At 46.3% G+C, this 16850-nt stretch overlaps 1 protein-coding gene across 1 annotated transcript in view; it reads right to left on the minus strand.

Moving 5' to 3' along the window:
- Positions 1-16850, minus strand: part of COMMD5 (COMM domain containing 5) — a 35928-nt gene that overhangs the window by 11858 nt on the left and 7220 nt on the right. The window contains exons 2-3 of the mRNA XM_028715573.2: positions 3102-3262; positions 1859-1887 (exon numbers count right to left, since the gene is read on the minus strand). Of these exons, the coding sequence (XP_028571406.1) occupies positions 1859-1887; positions 3102-3262 (190 nt within the window). The remainder of the gene's footprint in view (positions 1-1858; positions 1888-3101; positions 3263-16850) is intronic.

The following is a 16850-nucleotide window of genomic DNA, read 5'->3' on the forward strand; positions in this document are numbered from 1 at the left end:
ACATGCATGCGAGAAAGATATAATTTAGAAGAACTGATAGAGGCCCATCTCTTCTATATAACATGCACTCAGCACCACATCAAAAAAAAAAAAGGACATGTTATACAACATCAGGGTGATTCTCCTGGCTTCCAATGAGCTCATTAGTAAACTATTACATGCAAAATTCCATCTGAGTGGGACGACAGGGCAATGCTTCTCTCCTAAGCACCAATAATCTCTTTTGTGATAGTTGGGGGTGGGGAGAAGAAGCTGCCAGCCATATTTCATCAGCTGATTTGTAATATTAACAGGCTACTGAATTAGCCTGCCTGAAAACTGAGATGAAGCAGAGACCAAGCCCACTTCTACACTATACAGCCAAAGCGTTACGATACCATTTTAACCAGGCATGGCTTTACCCAAAGCATCGTGGGAACTGTAGTTAGTTAAGGATGCTGCTAGGATGCCCCTATTTCCCTCACATAACTAAACTTCACAGAGTTCCCTGGGATAAGGGATTGATTAAAGCACTCTGGGAATTGTGGCTATGTGAGGGGAATGTGTGTGTGTGTTTGGGGGGGGGTGTTTCCTGACCCTCTGTACCCTTATAGCAAACTACAGTTACCAGGATGCTTGTTTAAAATGATATCATGGTGATTTAAGTATACATTGTGGATGGGGCCCACGCTTAGTTTTATTTGTTTATTGTATTTTATATACTGCCTTTATCTTCCAGGGATCTCAAAGGTGGTGCATATGGTTCTCCTCCCCCCACCCATTTATTCCTCACAATGACCCTGTGAGGTGGGTTAGGCGAAGAGATGGTGACTGGCCGAAGGTCACCCAGTGAGCTTCATGGCTGAGTGGGGATTCGAACCCTGCTCTCCCAGGTCCTACTCTTGACCATTGCGCTTTGTGTTTCAGCTGGCTGGAGTAAGCCTGGCAGCCTACAACTGAAACCTGAAATCTGCCAAGTTCTTTGACTGCCAGAACCACTTCCTGTGTGTGCTTCTCTCGCCCTCTTTCTCTGTGTGTACGTCTAACTGTGGCCTAACGATATGTCTTCCTTAGCTCCCGCTAACGCTGAGTGACCAACTGTTTGTGTAGTTTTAAGAAAACCTGCCCCATTTCCAAGCCCTCACTATTCTCTCTTTGCAGAGGGCAGTGGAGCAGAAAAGTCTTATGTCCCCTCCATGTGCTCTGGAATGTAGGTGCTGCCATCACACACACTTGACTAGCCCCGCTCACGATATCCATGTGTTGAGAGTGGGCACCCGTAGTTTAGGTTCCCATGAGCTGACTGCGGTCCAAAATGCCTTGAAGCCCATGCCTCAAGGATGCTGGAGGCAGGGCCAACAGGGCGTCCCCCAACCACTGCTCCCATCAACGTGTGGAGCCCCACTTCATCCAATTAACACATGAAGGGGCTCTATGGCAGGGGTGAGGAGCTTCAAGCCTGCAGGTATAACGTGGCCCTCCAAACCTCTCCATCTGCCCCCCAGGAGTCTTTCCAGGTCACTGTCCCTGCGCTGTGCTACCCTCAGGTATGCATTCCTAGCTGGAAAGTATTTCTTAACTGTAATAATGCTTCTTGCTTTCCTGGTGGGAAAGAGGGAGGTGGAAGTATTTGTGTGTGCCACATGGAGAAAGAGAGAACAGAAATTCAGTCTACCGGACAAAAGGTACGAGTCACACCTGTCGCTCCAACCACTTTTGCACCTGGTATCACCCACCACAGGGATGCAGTCCCCCTCCCCCCAGAAGTCTAGTTCTTCTTGGGCTGGGGAAAAAAGTTTCCCCCTCCTTGCTTTTCAGCAACCACTTATCCATCGTGTTTGACACAAGCAACTAGCAGATTGACCAAAAACAGGCATACCTGAGCTCCTGTAGGTCTTCTTTAAAAACCTGCAAAACAAAAAGACAAGGAGAGTTCAAGGAGAGTTTCTGCAAGAACAAGGGTGGGTGCCCCTCAGACATCTGGGAAACTGGAAAGGGATCTAGAAGACAGTGAAACCGCGCCCACCCACCCCAACAATTGATGCATCCAAACCTCAGGGTGAGTGTATGCCAAGTCTGGGTGACCCAAGATAGGCAGCTTTCATGGGTGGCTGACACCACACACCCAGCCAGTTGAAACCGTTCCCGGGGTGTGGCCTCTGTTGCATGCTGACACCGTCTGGGAGCCAGAGGTCAGAGCTGAGTGCAGGGTGGGGAGCAAAGGTGGACAAACTGCCCCAGAAAAAGGAGTATGTGTCCCCTGCCAGAGCTAGCTCAGTACTGTCTACACTGGCGGGCAGCAGCTCTCTAGGATTTTAGGCAGAATAATTCCCCTGCCCTAACCTGGGAAATGGGACGCGGGTGGCGCTGTGGGTTAAACCACAGAGCCTAGGAATTGCCGATCAGAAGGTCGGCAGTTCGAATCCCCGTGACGGGGTGAGCTCCTGTTGCTCGGTCCCAGCTCCTGCCAACCTAGCAGTTCGAAAGCACATCAAAGTGCAAGTAGATAATTAGGTACCACTCTGGCGGGAAGGTAAATGGCGTTTCCGTGTGCTGCTCTGGTTCGCCAGAAGCGGCTTAGTCATGCCGGAAGCTGTACGCCGGCTCCCTTGGCCAATAAAGCGAGATGAGCGCCGCAACCCCAGAGTCGGCCACGACTGGACCTAATGGTCAGGGGGTCCCTTTACCTTTAACCTGGGAAATGGCAGTACAGTCATACCTCTGGTTACGTCCACTTCATGTTACGTTCTTTCAGGATACGTCCCGCAGCGACCTGGAAGTACCGGAAACGGTTACTTCCAGGTTTCGCTGCTCGCGCATGTGCAGACGCGCAAAATGGCGTCACGCGCATGCGCAGAAGGGGCGAAACGCAACCCGCGCAGACGCGGGCTGTGTTCTGATCATGTTGTGAATGGGGGTCCGGAATGGATCCGTAATGGATCCTGTTACCACTGTAATTGAACCTGAGACCTCCTGCACGTGAAGCAATTGCTTGATGACTGAGCTAAAACATCTGGAGGGTCACAGGTTCCCCATCCCTTTTTTGGAGCTACCATCTTGCTCATCTCACAGTTTAGCACATACATAGTTTTTATTGAGGAATGTGTATGCCTTCTACTCACTTCTTGCTTCAGAGACGCTGTGGGCAGCCTCAAGGCCTCTCGCAGGAGGGTATACATTCCAGAGATGAGGACAGCAAGCTGTTCATCTGATAGTTTTGCATTCTCGGCAATCACTTTTACCAGTTCTTTGCAGTCTTTTCCTTCTAAGGCACTGACAGTGACTGTTTGGCAAAATAACGATAAAGGTTAAGTTATCAACTTTGGCAGAGTCCCGCAAGTGCAAGCACATAATTTCAGCATGATCAAAAGCCCCTGGGAAAACACTAGCGACTTTGCAACAGCAGCAGCATCTAGGGATCTGACACCATCTAGTCGTGCTTTAAAGGAGGAGGTTTGTACACAAAACAGGGGAGGGAAATTTAAATGGGAAAGAACAGCATACAAACTTCAGAAGAGCCCTCTTGAATCTGGCCAATGGCCAATCTAGTCCAGCATCCTGTTCTCACAGTGGCTATCACCAGATGCCTGCCAACTGGACCTGAGCGCAACACCACTCTCCCACTTGTCACTCGCAGAAACTGACATTCAGAGGCAAACTACCTTGAACAGTGGAGGCAGAACATAACCATGTGGTTTAGCTGTAACGAAATTTCGGAAGAGTCCCATTCAGTGTTGTTTTTTCTTCTTAAAAAAATGTTTAGGGCTACAGCGGTACCTCGGGTAAAGAACTTAATTCGTTCTGGAAGTATGTTCTTAACCTGAAGCACCACTTTAGCTAATGGGGCCTCCCGCTGCCGCCGCGCGATTTCTGTTCTCATCTTGAAGCAAAGTTCTTAACCCGAGGTACTATTTCTGTGTTAGCGGAGTCTGTAACCTGAAGTGTATGTAACCTGAAGCGTATGTAACCCAAGGTACAACTGTACTCTCATTTTGACTCAAGAAAATCACCATTTTAATGGAAACGTTGAACAGAGTCTTTTATATGAAGAGTATAAAACCCACACAGAGATACCAGTTTTTAATCTGCTTGTGAAAATCATCAGAGATTGCAAAGAAAGGAATATACGATAACAACAAGAAGAGAAAGGAAGTAACAAAGGACTATCCGGATCAAACTGGATAGATCTGACTAATTAAAGCAGGAAGATAAGTGATGCCTGTTTTGGACTCGTGCGGAGCTTGATGTATGGGTACCCTCAACAAAATTTAAAATCTGGCTGTATAATTTGGAATTAATGTGATATGGAAAATGTGATGTGATTGGCCTGTTAATAAAAATTATATATATAAAAAGAAAATCACCATTTTACAGTCATACCTCGGGTTACAGACGCTTCAGGTTATGTTTTTTCGGGTTGCGGACCGCCGAAACCTGGAAGTACCGGAAAGGGTTACTTCCGGTTTCAGCAGTTGTGCATGCGCAGCAGCTCTAAATCACGCTTTGTGCATGTGCAGACGGGCCGAATCGCAACCTGCGCATGCACAGATGCGCCGCAGCGGGTTGCGGATGCTGCGGGTTGCGAACGTGCATCCTGCACGGATCATGTTCGCAACCCAAGCGTCCACTGCATAGTTCAAATTGGGGAAAATAAATACAGCAAATGGACAAAAGTACAAAGATTCACAAAATGTTTAGGGGCATGTGTACCCCTGCGTCACCCCAGAAAAAAAAAGCACTGGTCCCATTTATTCCCACTACTGTGGATAACTGCTCCCTCTAACAGCAAATGCAGCTGCTGAGCGCCAACAGGATTAAAACCCAAACCTGGAAACTGAGAAACAAGAGCGGTATCCGTATACTCAGGGAAACACCAAGGTTTATAATGTACAAAAGAAAAAGGGTGAAAAATCCTAAACACACTTCAGTGAGGGGGCAACCATTTTACCCCCCCCAAACCCCACCCCAAAAATTCAGCCTAATGAGGACTCAGCATACTTTATGGCCATAGAATATTAAGGGTGTGCAGGGGCGGGGAATGGAATCAGTGTTCGAAATTTTGACCACTTGCGACCAAGTGAAGATTCCTGGGCGCCAGTATGGCACCTGACAGCTCCACCACCTGGAGGTGCATGCCTGGGAATCATTGGATCTGGACTGTTTTCACACCCTAATACTCGATCCTGTAGAATTCTGTGTTATATTTTATTTACACCAGTGGTTTCAACCAGTGTGCTGTGAAACCCTTGAAGGATGGTCACGGGTGATGCAAGCAACACTGGCCTCTGTCCCTCTTTCCCTCCCTCCCTCCCTCCTCTGATACCCTCTTGCATCTCTGCCCCCCCCCCCCCGGCTTGAACAGCTGTTTGTTGCAGCAGCCCTGGCTACAAGCTCCCCAGGTGAATGATGCCTCTGGGACTGGCCAGGGGGTGCTGGTTGCCAGGAGATGAATAAGCAAGCAAGCAGAGGAGGGAGCCCAGCCAGCTAGTCCTCCATCCCTTGCTGTTGGGAATGGACAGACAAGTGGGAGACCAGGCAGGCAGGCAGGCAGGCACTGTGCTGGCCTTTCTTGTGCTTGCTGTGTGCAAGGCCTGCCTGGGAGCTGAGTGCCTGGTGCTGAAGGGGAGCCAGTCTGCCTTGGCAGTGCCCACTGCTGCCACTGCTGCCTCCCAAGGTAAGGTGCTGGCCTAACACTCACCTTTGGCCACTCTCCATTAGGCCACTAAGGCTGGGGGCATCCTCTGCCTGGCCCCTGTGGGGCAGTGTGAGGAGGCACCTCTCTTTGGGGTGGGGTGGGGGCAGGAAGCTCAGAGATTGGGGCAACAGCAGCAGCTGCCCAGAGGACTCCCAAGGAGAGGGGAGGGGAGGCTGGGGGAACTCTACAAGGGAGGGTGAGAGGCTGCCAGCTCTGCAGGCAAAGGGTGACATAACTAGGCTCCTGAGCCCCACAGGTGTAGGGCAGAAAGAATGCAGTTGGTCAAGGGAGCCATAGATTCAAAAGGGTTGAAAACCTCTGCTTTACACAATCAGAATGAATATCTGCAGCCAAAATGCTTATTCTGTGCAGCCTGGGCAGTATACAATATGCAGTAAAAAGAAAAATAACAACTCAATAGTTCCCCCCCCCCCAAAAAAAACAGCAACACATTTTAAAAGGGTGTAGTATGTAAATTGATCAACCAATGGCCTGGTTAAAAAGGAACGCTTTTGCCTGGCTCCTAAAGGCGTATAATGAAGGCGCCAGGCAAAATTCCCTGGGGAGAGCATTCCACAGATGGGGAGCTACTGCAGAGAAGGCCCTGTTCTCGTGTTGCCACCCTCTGGACCTCTCAAGGGGAAGGGACACAGAGGAGGGTCTCAGAAGATGATATCAGGGTGTGGGTATAGGATTGAGTCTTGCGAAACCCCACAATGAAGGTCCACAAGGCTGAAAAGCATTCCCCAAGTAATTAATTCCTCCGTGGTGAACATTTGTGCAAGCACTCCTCCTTATGGAAAAAATGGAACTAGAATTGCAACAATAATTTTAAGACTCTACTATTTTTAAGCACGTCAAAGTGCAAGTAGATACCGCTCCGGCGGGAAGGTAAACAGTGTTTCCGTCCGCTGCTCTGGTTCGCCAGGAGTGTCTTCGTCATGCTGGCCACATAACCTGGAAAAACTGTCTGCAGACAAACGCCAACTCCCTCGGCCCATGGAGCGAGATGAGCGCCACAACCCCAGAGTCGTCTGGACTTAACTGTCAGGGGTCCTATACCTTTTTTATTTTTCACACTATTTCATGGTTTTTACACAGGCCGAGTAAAGGGACTGTCGTTAAAATGGAATGAAATATTAATAGAATTAAAACTATATACATATGTAAAATCAGTTTTGTATTTTGTTCCTGGAACAACCTGGCCACCAAATTCTGCACCAGTGGAAGTTTCCAAACCGTCCTCAGAGGCAGAACAGTCTCGGGTTAAGAACGGACCTCCATAACGAATTAAATTTTTAACCTGGGGTACCACTGTAATTACCGGTAATTCTCCCATGGTGAACATTTGTGAGAGCACTCCCCCTTATGGTAAAAAATGGAACTAGAATTGCAACAATAATTTTAAGACTCAACTATTTTTAAGCACATCAAAATACTACCAGATAAATAAGTACCGTTCCGGCGAGAAGGTAAACGGCGTTTCCGTGCACTGCTCTGGTTTTGCCAGAAGCGACTTAGTCATGCTGGCCACACGGAAAAACTGTCTGCGGTCAAACATCGGCTCCCTTGGCCAGTAAAGCGAGATGAGCACCACAACCCCAGAGACGTCTGCAACTGCACTTAACTGTCAGGGGTCCTTTACTTTTTTAATTTTTCACACTATTTCATGGCATTTACACAGGCCGAGTAAAGGGACTGTCCGAATACGGATTTTAGAATTCTTCTGAAAGTGTTAACGTTTATTCTTGGTGTGACAAAATAAACATGTAGCTATAGCTCTGTCTTTCATTTTCCTGGGTATAGCCAGGATTTTTTTTGGGTGGGGGCGGCCAAAGTTCCTGAATTTTTTTTAAGATGTCTATGTTGTTGAGCTTGGAGATCACAGGGGAAAATACCTGTGAAAAGGACATTACAGGGGGCATTCTTATATAGTTTTATTATCTTTTATATTTATATATTTAATTGCACCCTTTCCCCTGAGGGAACTCAAGCATAGAAAAAGCTATCATTAAAAAGCAATTAAAATATTAATAGAATTAAAACTATACACATATGTAAAATGTGTTTTGTATTTTGGTCCTGGAAGAACCTGGCCACCAAATTTTGCACCGGTTGAAGTTTCCAAACCGTCTTCAGAGGCAGCTTCACCTCTGACACATTGCAGTAATCTAACCTAGAGGTTACCAGAGCATAGACAACAGTAGTTAGGCCATCCCTGTCCAGATAGGGGCATAGCAGGGCCACCAGCCCAGGCTGATAGAAGGTGCTCTGGGCCACTGAGGCCACCTGAGCCTCACAAAGGATCCAGGAGTACCCCCAAGCTGTGAACCTGCTCCTTCAGAGGAAGTGTAACCCCATCAAGAGCAGGTGATCTCCCAGCCATCTGGTCTAGGGAACCACCCACTAGCAGTGCCCCAGTCTTATCAGGATTGATCTGTTGGCTCTCATCCAGTGCATTGCCGAGGCAAGACCGTGGTCCAGCACTTCCACTGTCTCACCTGCAGATGTAAAGGAGGAATAGAGCTGAGTGTCATCAGCATACTGCTGACAACGTACTCCAAACCTCTGGATAACCCCACCCAGTTATTTCATGTAGAGGTTAAACAACATGGGGGATAGGATTGAGCCCTGTGGAACCCCATATTGAAAGTTCCACGGGGTTGAAAAGCATTCCCCAAGTATAGTGGTACCTCTGGTTGCAAACGGGATTTGTTCCAGAGCCCCATTCACAACCAGAGCAGAATACAACCCATATCTGCGCATCTCTGTGCCGCTTCTGTGCATGTGCGTGATGTCATTTTCATCATCTGCGCATGCATGAACGGCAAAAGCTGGAAATAACCTGTTCCGGTACTCTGGGTTACCGCAGGACGCAACCTGAAAAGATTTAACCCGAAATGTCTTGAACCCGTTGTATGACTGTAATTAATTCTCCCATGGTGAACATTTGTGCAAGCACTCCCCCTTATGGTTAAAAATGGAAACACAATTGCCACAATAATTTTAAGACTCAACTATTTTTAAGCACATCAAAGTACTAGTAGTTAAATAGGTACCGCTCCAGCGGGAAGGTAAATGGTGTTTCCCTACGCTGCTCTGGTTTCGTCAGAAGCGGCTTAGTCATGCTGGCCACCTGACCCGGAAACACTGTCTGAGGACAAACGCCGGTTCCCACGGCCAGTAAAGCGAGATGAGCGCTGCAACCTCAGAGTCCTCTGCAACTGCACTTAACCGTCAGGGGTCCTTTACCTTTTTTGCCCCTTTCACACTATTTCATGGCATCTACACAGGCCAAGTAAAGGGACTGTCTGAATACGGATTTTAGAATTCTTCTAAAGTGTTAACCTTTATTCTTGGTGTGGCAAAATAAACGTGTGGCTATAGCTCTGTCTTTCACTTTCCTGGGTACAGCCAGGATTTTTGTGGGGTGGGGGTGGCAGCCAAAGTAGCTGAATTTTTTTTAGGATATCAAAGTTGTTGAGCCTGGAGATCACAGGGAAAAATACCTGCGAAGAGGACATAACAGGGGGCATTATTATATAGTTTCATTATCTTTTATATTTATTTATTAATACTGCTGACAACGTACTCCAAACCTCCGGATAACCCCACCCAGCAGTTTCATGTAGATGTTAAACAACATGGGGGATAGGATTGAGCCCTGCGGAACCCCAACCTGAAGTTCCACGGGTTTTAAAAGCATTCCCCACGTACAGTGGTACCTCTGGTTGCGAACGGGATCTGTTCTGGAGCCCCTTTCGCAACCGGAGCAGAACACAACCTGCGTCTGCACATCTCTGGGTCGCGATTCACCGCTTCTGTGCATGCGCGTGATGTCATTTTGAGCATCTGAGCATGCATGAACGGCGAAACCCGGAAGCAACCTGTTCCGGTACTTCCGGGTCACCACAGGACGCAACCTGAAAAGATTTAACCCGAAGTGTCTTTAACACAAGGTATGACGGTAATTAATTCTTCCATGGTGAACATTTGTGCAAGCACTCCCCCTTATGGTAAAAAATAGAGCTAGAATTACAACAATAATTTTAAGACTCAACTATTTTTAAGCAAATAAAAGTAGATAAATAGGTACTACTCCGGCAGGAAGGTAAATGGCGTTTCCGTACGCTGCTTTGGTTTCATCAGAAGCGGCTTAGACATGCTGGCCACATGACCCGGAAACACTGTCTGAGGACAAACGCTGGCTCCCTCAGCCAGTAAAGCGAGATGAGCGCCGCAACCCCAGGGTTGTCTGCAACTGCACTTAACTGTCAGGGGTCCTCTACCTTTTTTATTTTTCACACTATTTCATGGCATTTGCACAGGCCGAGTAAAGGGACTGTCCTAATATGGATTTTAGAATTCTTCTAAAGTGTTAACCTTTATTCTTGGTGTGACAAAATAAACATGCGGCTATAGCGCTGTCTTTCACTATGTGAAGCATGGGTATAGCCAGGATTTGGGGGAGGGGGGGCAGCCAAAGATGCTGAATTTTTTTTTAGGATGTCAAAGTTGTTGAGCTTGGAGATCACAGGGGAAAATACCTGTGAAGAGGACATTACAGGGGGCATTATTATATAGGTTTATTATATTTTATATCTATTTATTAATTTGCACCTTTTCCCCTGACGGAACTCAAGCATAGAAAAAGCCATCATTAAAAAGCAATGAAATATTAATAGAATTAAAACAATATGCATATGTAAAATCTGTTTTTGTATTTTGGTCCTGGAACAACCTGGCCACCAAATTCTGCACGGGGTTGAAAAGCATTCCCCAAGTAACGCCCTCTGGGAACAACCACCCAAGTAGGACTGGAACCACCGCAAAGTGGTGCCACCCAGCCCCAGTTCAGAGTCACTCAAGAAGGATACCATGGTTGATGGTATTGAAAGCCGCTGAGAGGTCGAGAGCAATTAACAGGGACATGTTTCCCTTCTCTCTCTCTCTCTCTCTCTCTCTCTCTCTCTCTCTCTCTCTCTGTGCCAAAACCAGGCCTAAACCCCGTTCCAGGAAATCAGTTTCTTCCAAAAATGCCTGGATCTGGTGTGCGACCACTCGCTCCAGATCCTTGCCCAGGAAAGGGGGCTAAGAAACTGGCCGGCACATTGCAACAAACGGAAATATGTAAGTAAAATTATACCACCCAGTTTATAAGATGCACATATAACTGTTTTAATGGCAAAACTGATTAACAATATTTCCTGTGGCCAGTCAAGCTTGAAAAAAATTTACCATCTGCCCGACAATAAATGTTGGAAATGTAATGAGACTGAAGGTACATTCTTTCACCTTTGGTGGACATGCCCAAGGATTAAGACATTCTGGGAGATGATTTATAACGAAACGAAAAAGGTATTTAAATATACCTTTCTGAAGAAACCAGAGGCCTTTCTCCTGGGCATGGTCGGCCAATTGGTGCTAAAGAAAGATAGAACTTTTTTAATGTATGCAACAACAGCAGCAAGAATACTCATCGCGAAGTATTGGAAGACACAAGATTTACCCACCAGGGAAGAATGGCAGATGAAGTTGATGGACTATATGGAACTGGTGGAAATGACTGGCAGAATCCGAGACCAGGGAGAAGAGTCGGTGGAAGAAGACTGGAAAAAGTTTAAAGACTATTTACAGAAACATTGTAAAATTAATGAATGTTAGAAGAATGTTGGAATGAAGTGATATGGCTTTAGTAGAAATGTTATAAGGAATTAAGTATAAATAGATTAATAGAATATTAAAGGAAAAATAAGGTTAGAATGTGTTAAGATAATTATAGGATAGAAAACAGAGGAAGATGGAAAGGAATTGCTGAAACAATTAATAGGAGTGGAATCCAAAAAGGGAGGTGTGAGGAGGTCGTGGAAATAAGTGAATGAAAGATAAGATATTGAAATTGTTTGATGTGTTTTAAACTGTTTCTGTTTGGTTATGTTAGTTTAATGTGTCAGTGTTATGTAGTGTTTTTGTATTGTATTGTTCTGTTTTTTTTTTCTTCCTTCTTTGTAGTGTTGTGTTTAAATTGTTGGAAAAGTAATAAATATCATTTTCCAAAAAAACACACAAAAAAAACAATATTTCCTGTGGCCATCACATTAACTAGTCAGTTTCACATCGCAGCCTTGGAAGCAATCCGCAAGAAACAAAAGCAGTTAAGTTAGAATAAAGGTGAGAGGCTGCCAGCTGTGCAGGCAAGGCGTGACATAGCTGGGCTCCTGAGCCCCACAGTGGTGATGCAAAAACAATGCAGTTGGTCAAGGGAGCTGTGGACTCAAAGAGGTTGAAAACACCTGCTTTACGCAATCAGAATGAATTTCTGCAGCCAAATTGCGTTTTTTGTGCCGCCTGGGCAGGAGCGCTCACCATAAAGAAAAAGAGGTCGGAATAGGCCAATATATATGTGGACTGTCCCTGGATCAACTGACTTTTCCTCCTTAAATTCTCAAAGCTCTTAACTTGGCTTAAGACTGTCCTATGACCTAGCCAGATGTTGAACTGAGAATCAATCACAGTCAGTCCGTCGAATATGAGAGGCACCTGTGTTTAGGCTCATTATTCCAGGACTTCTAACAAGTTCCCACGCAACCCACAAGCCAATCCTAAAGAGACTATATCACACCACCACGGGAAAAAGCCAACTTCAAATCAGGAACCAGCATAGTAACCAGGCAAGAAAGGACCTGCCAGTTATGGTTCTCTCAGTTTCTCAATTTTCCAATCTTAAATGCAGTCCTCCACATTTTGCAGCAATTTGCATTAAAACAAAACTCATGAAAATGCATCAGTACTTTAGTGTGAAGTTTCCCTAATAAACACATTTTTACATGCAGTGTTGTCTTATGTACAGACATTTGCAATCAACTTCCCCAAATGTAATGCAGTTTTGTAAATTATTTTTACCAATATATCCATTTTGATGCACACTTCTTCAATTGAAAGAAGTGCAATTCACTATTTTAATTGCAAAGCAGATTTCATTTCATTTCATTTCATTTATTTATTTATTTATTCAATTTATATACTACCCTATACCTGGGGGTCTCAGGGCTGTTCAAGGAATAAAATCCAGATATAAAAGCACAAAATATATAATAAAAAGAAAAACAATAACTCAATAGCGCCCTCCACCACAAAAAAACCATTTTAAAAGGGCACAGTATGTAAATCAGATCAACCAAAGCACTAGTTTAAAAGGAACGTTTTTGCCTGGCGCCTAAGGGTGTATAATGAAGGCGCCAGGCAAACTTTCCTGGGGAGAGCATTCCATGGACAGGGAGCCACTGCAGAGAAGGCCCTGTTCTCATGTTGCCACCCTCCAGACCTCTCAAGGAGGAGGCACACTAAGGAGGGCCTCAGAAGATGATCTCAGGGTCCAGGTAGGTTCAGATGGAAAGAGGCGGTCCTTGAGCTATTGTGGTCATGACCCATTTAAGGCTTTATAGGTCAAAACCAGCACTTTGAATTGGGCCCGGAAACTAAATGGTAGCCAGAGTAGTCGGACCAGGATCGGTGTAATATGCTCAAACTGTCTTGCTCCGATGAGAACCTGGCCCCTGAATTCTGCACCAGCTGAAATTTCCAAACCGTCCTCAGAGGCAGCCCCACGTATAACGCATTGCAGTAATCTAACCTTGAGATTATCAGAGCATAGACAACAGTAGTTAGGCTATCCCTGTCAAGATAGGGGCATAGCTGGGCCAGCAGACGAAGGTGATGGAAGGCGCTCTGGACCACTGAGGCAACCTGAGCCTCAAGCGACAGCAAAGGATCCAGGAGGGCCCCCAAGCTGTGAACCTGCTCCTTCAGAGGGAGTGTAACCCCATCAAGAGCAGGTGATCTCCCAGACATCTGGTCTAGGGAACCACCCACTAACAGTGCCCCAGTCTTATTGGGATTGAGCTTCAGTTTGTTGGCTCTCATCCAGTCCATTACCAAGGCATGACCCTGGTCCAGCACTTCCACTGTCTCACCTGCAGATGTAAAGGAGAAATAGAGCTGGGTGTCATCAGCATACTGCTGACAACGTACTCCAGACCTCCGGATAACCCCACCCAGTGGTTTCATGTAGAGGTTAAGGAACATGGGGATAGAATTGAGCCCTGCGGAACCCCACATTGAAGGTTCCACGGGGCTGAAAAGAATTCCCCAAGTAATTAATTATTCCGTGGTGAACATTTGTGCAAGAACTCCCCCTTAAGGTAAAAAATGGAACTAGAATCGCAACAATAATTGTAAGACTCAACAATTTTTAAGCACATCAAAGTACAGTGGTACCTAGGATTACAGACGCTTCAGGTTACAGATGCTTCGGGTTACAGACTCCGCTAACCCAGAAATAGTACCTCGGGTTAAGAACTTTGCTTCAGGATGAGAACAGAAATCGTGTGATGGCGGCACAGTGGCAGCGGGAGGCTCCATTAGCTAAAGTGGTGCTTCACATTAAGAACAGTTTCAGGTTACGAACGGACCTCCAGAATGAATTGCATTCTTAACCTCTGGTACCACTGTACTAGCAGATAAATAGGTACCGCTCCAGCAGGAAGGTAAACAGTGTTCGTGTGCACTGCTCTGGTTTCGCCAGGAGTGGCTTCGTCATGCTGGCCACATGACCTGGAAAAACTGTCTGAGCACAAACGCCGGCTCCCTCGGCCCATAGAGCGAGATGAGCGCCACAACCCCAGAGTCGTTTGCGACTGGACTTAACTCTCAGAGGTCCTCTACCTTTTTTATTTTTCGCTCTATTTCATGGCATTTACACAGGCCGAGTAAAGGGACTGTCCGAATACGGATTTTAGAATGAATTTCTGCAGCCAAATTGCCTTTTTTGTGCAGCCTGGGCAGGAGCACTCACCATAAAGAAAAAGAGGTCGGAATAGGATAATATATATGTGGACTGTCCCTGGATCAACTGACTTTTCCTCCTTAAATTCTCAAAGCTCTTAACTTGGCTTAAAACTGTTACCTAGCCAGATGTTGAACTGAGAATCAATCACAGTCAGTCCGTCGAATATGAGAGGCACCTGTGTTTAGGCTCATTATTCCAGGACTTCTAACAAGTTCCCACGCAACCCACAAGCCAATCCTAAAGAGACTATATCACACCACCACGGGAAGAAGCCAACTTCAAATCAGGAACCAGCATAGTAACCAGGCAAGAAAGGACCTGCCAGTTATGGTTCTCTCAGTTTCTCAGTTTTCCAATCTTAAATGCAGTCCTCCACATTTTGCAGCAATTTGCATTAAAACAAAACTCATGAAAATGCATCAGTACTTTAGTGTGAAGTTTCCCTAATAAACACATTTTTACATGCAGTGTTCACTTATGTACAGACATTTGCAATCAACTTCCCCAAATGTAATGCAGTTTTGTAAATTATTTTTACCAATATATCCATTTTGATGCACACTTCTTCAGTTGAAAGAAGTGCAATTCACTATTTTAATTGCAAAGCAGATTTCATTTCATTTTATTTATTTACTGAATATATATACCACCCTATACCTGGGGGTCTCAGGGCAGTTCAAGGAATAAAATCAAGATATAAAACCACAAATATATAATAAAAAGACAAACAGCAAATTAATAGCGCCCCCACCCACAAAAAACACATCTTAAAAGGGCACAGTATGTAAATCAGTATCAACCAAAGGCTAAGTTAAAAAGGAATGTTTTTGCCTGGCGCCTAAGGGTGTATAATGAAGGTGCCAGGCAAAATTCCTTGGGGAGAGCATTCCACAGATGGGGAGCCACTGCAGAGAAGGCCCATTCTCGTGTTGCCACCCTCTGGACTTCTCAAGGGGGCGGCACACAAAGGAGGGTCTCAGAAGATGATCTCAGGGTGTGGGTAGGTTCATACGGAAAGAGGCGGTCCTTGAGGTATTGTGGTCCTGAGCCGCTGAAGGGTCAAAACCAGCACTTTGAATTTGGCCTAGAAACTCATTGGTAGCCAGTGCAGTCGGACCAGGATTGGTGTAATATATTCAAACCGTCTTGCTCCAGTGAACAACCTAGCCGCTGTATTCTGCACCAGCTGAAGTTTCCAAACCATCTTCAGAGGCAGCCCCGCGTATAACATATTGCAGTAATCTAACCAAGCGGTTACCAGAGCACAGACAACAGTAGTTAGGCCCTCCCTGTCCAGATATGGGCATAGCTGGGCCACCAGCCGAAGGTGATGGAAGGCACTCCGGGCCACTGAGGCCACCTGAGCCTCGAGTGACAGCAAAGGATCCAGGTGGACCCCCAAGCTGTGAACCTTCTCCTTCAGGGGAAGTATAACCCCCTCAGGAACAGGTGATCTCCCAGCCATCAGGTCTAGGGAACCGCCCACTAACAGTGCTTCAAGTCTAATCTGGATTGAGCTTCAGTTTGTTGGCTCTCATCCAGTCCATTACCAAGGCAAGACCCTGGTCCAGCACTTCCACTGTCTCACCTGCAGGTGTAAAGGAGAAGTAGAGCTGAGTGTCATCAGCATACTGCTGACAACGTACTCCAAACCTCTGGATAACCCCACCCAGTGGTTTCAGGTAGAGGTTAAGGAACATGGGGGGGGAATAGGGACTTCCGGGTTAGCGCCATCCGCTAATGGCGGATTCCCTCCGAGCTCCGGAGGGAATCGGCTCCGTAGGATTTGGGTCTTGCCGCTGCGGCGACGCAGGGACCCTTAAAAATCACAGGCGGCGAAGCCTGTGAACCTGGTGACTCGGCGGGCACCATTAGTGCCCCCCCGACCTGCGCAGGAGCCTTTTTAAAGGCTTCGGAACGGGGGACGGGGTGAGCGGCGCGGTGCTGAGAGTCGACTGCTTCTCCTATGGAGTGAAGCCGCATGCCATGGTCGGAGAGTGCTGACTTATTCTTGTGAACAATCAGACTCTAAAGCAACAACCCATGAGTAATACGGAAATTGGACTTGTAAAGAAAAATTCTTTTTTTTTTAATTAGGCACGATCGGGGAAGGCGCAAACAGGAAGTCCGTCTCCCTGTCTTATAAATAATCTAAAGCAAGGACCAACTAACTAAGGTCGAGAGAATTCTTTGCTACTTATTGGGTAAAAGACATTAATTTCACGATTTGGCAGTATAAGTGTTCTTACTGGAGGATAAGAGCTAATTTTGGGAGCTGAAGTACCACCCCCCCGGACCCGGGAGTGATCCGTGAGAGAGCCTGTTGAA

Source organism: Podarcis muralis, chromosome Z, assembly GCF_964188315.1.
Source record: "Podarcis muralis chromosome Z, rPodMur119.hap1.1, whole genome shotgun sequence".
Classification (NCBI taxonomy): domain Eukaryota; kingdom Metazoa; phylum Chordata; class Lepidosauria; order Squamata; family Lacertidae; genus Podarcis; species Podarcis muralis.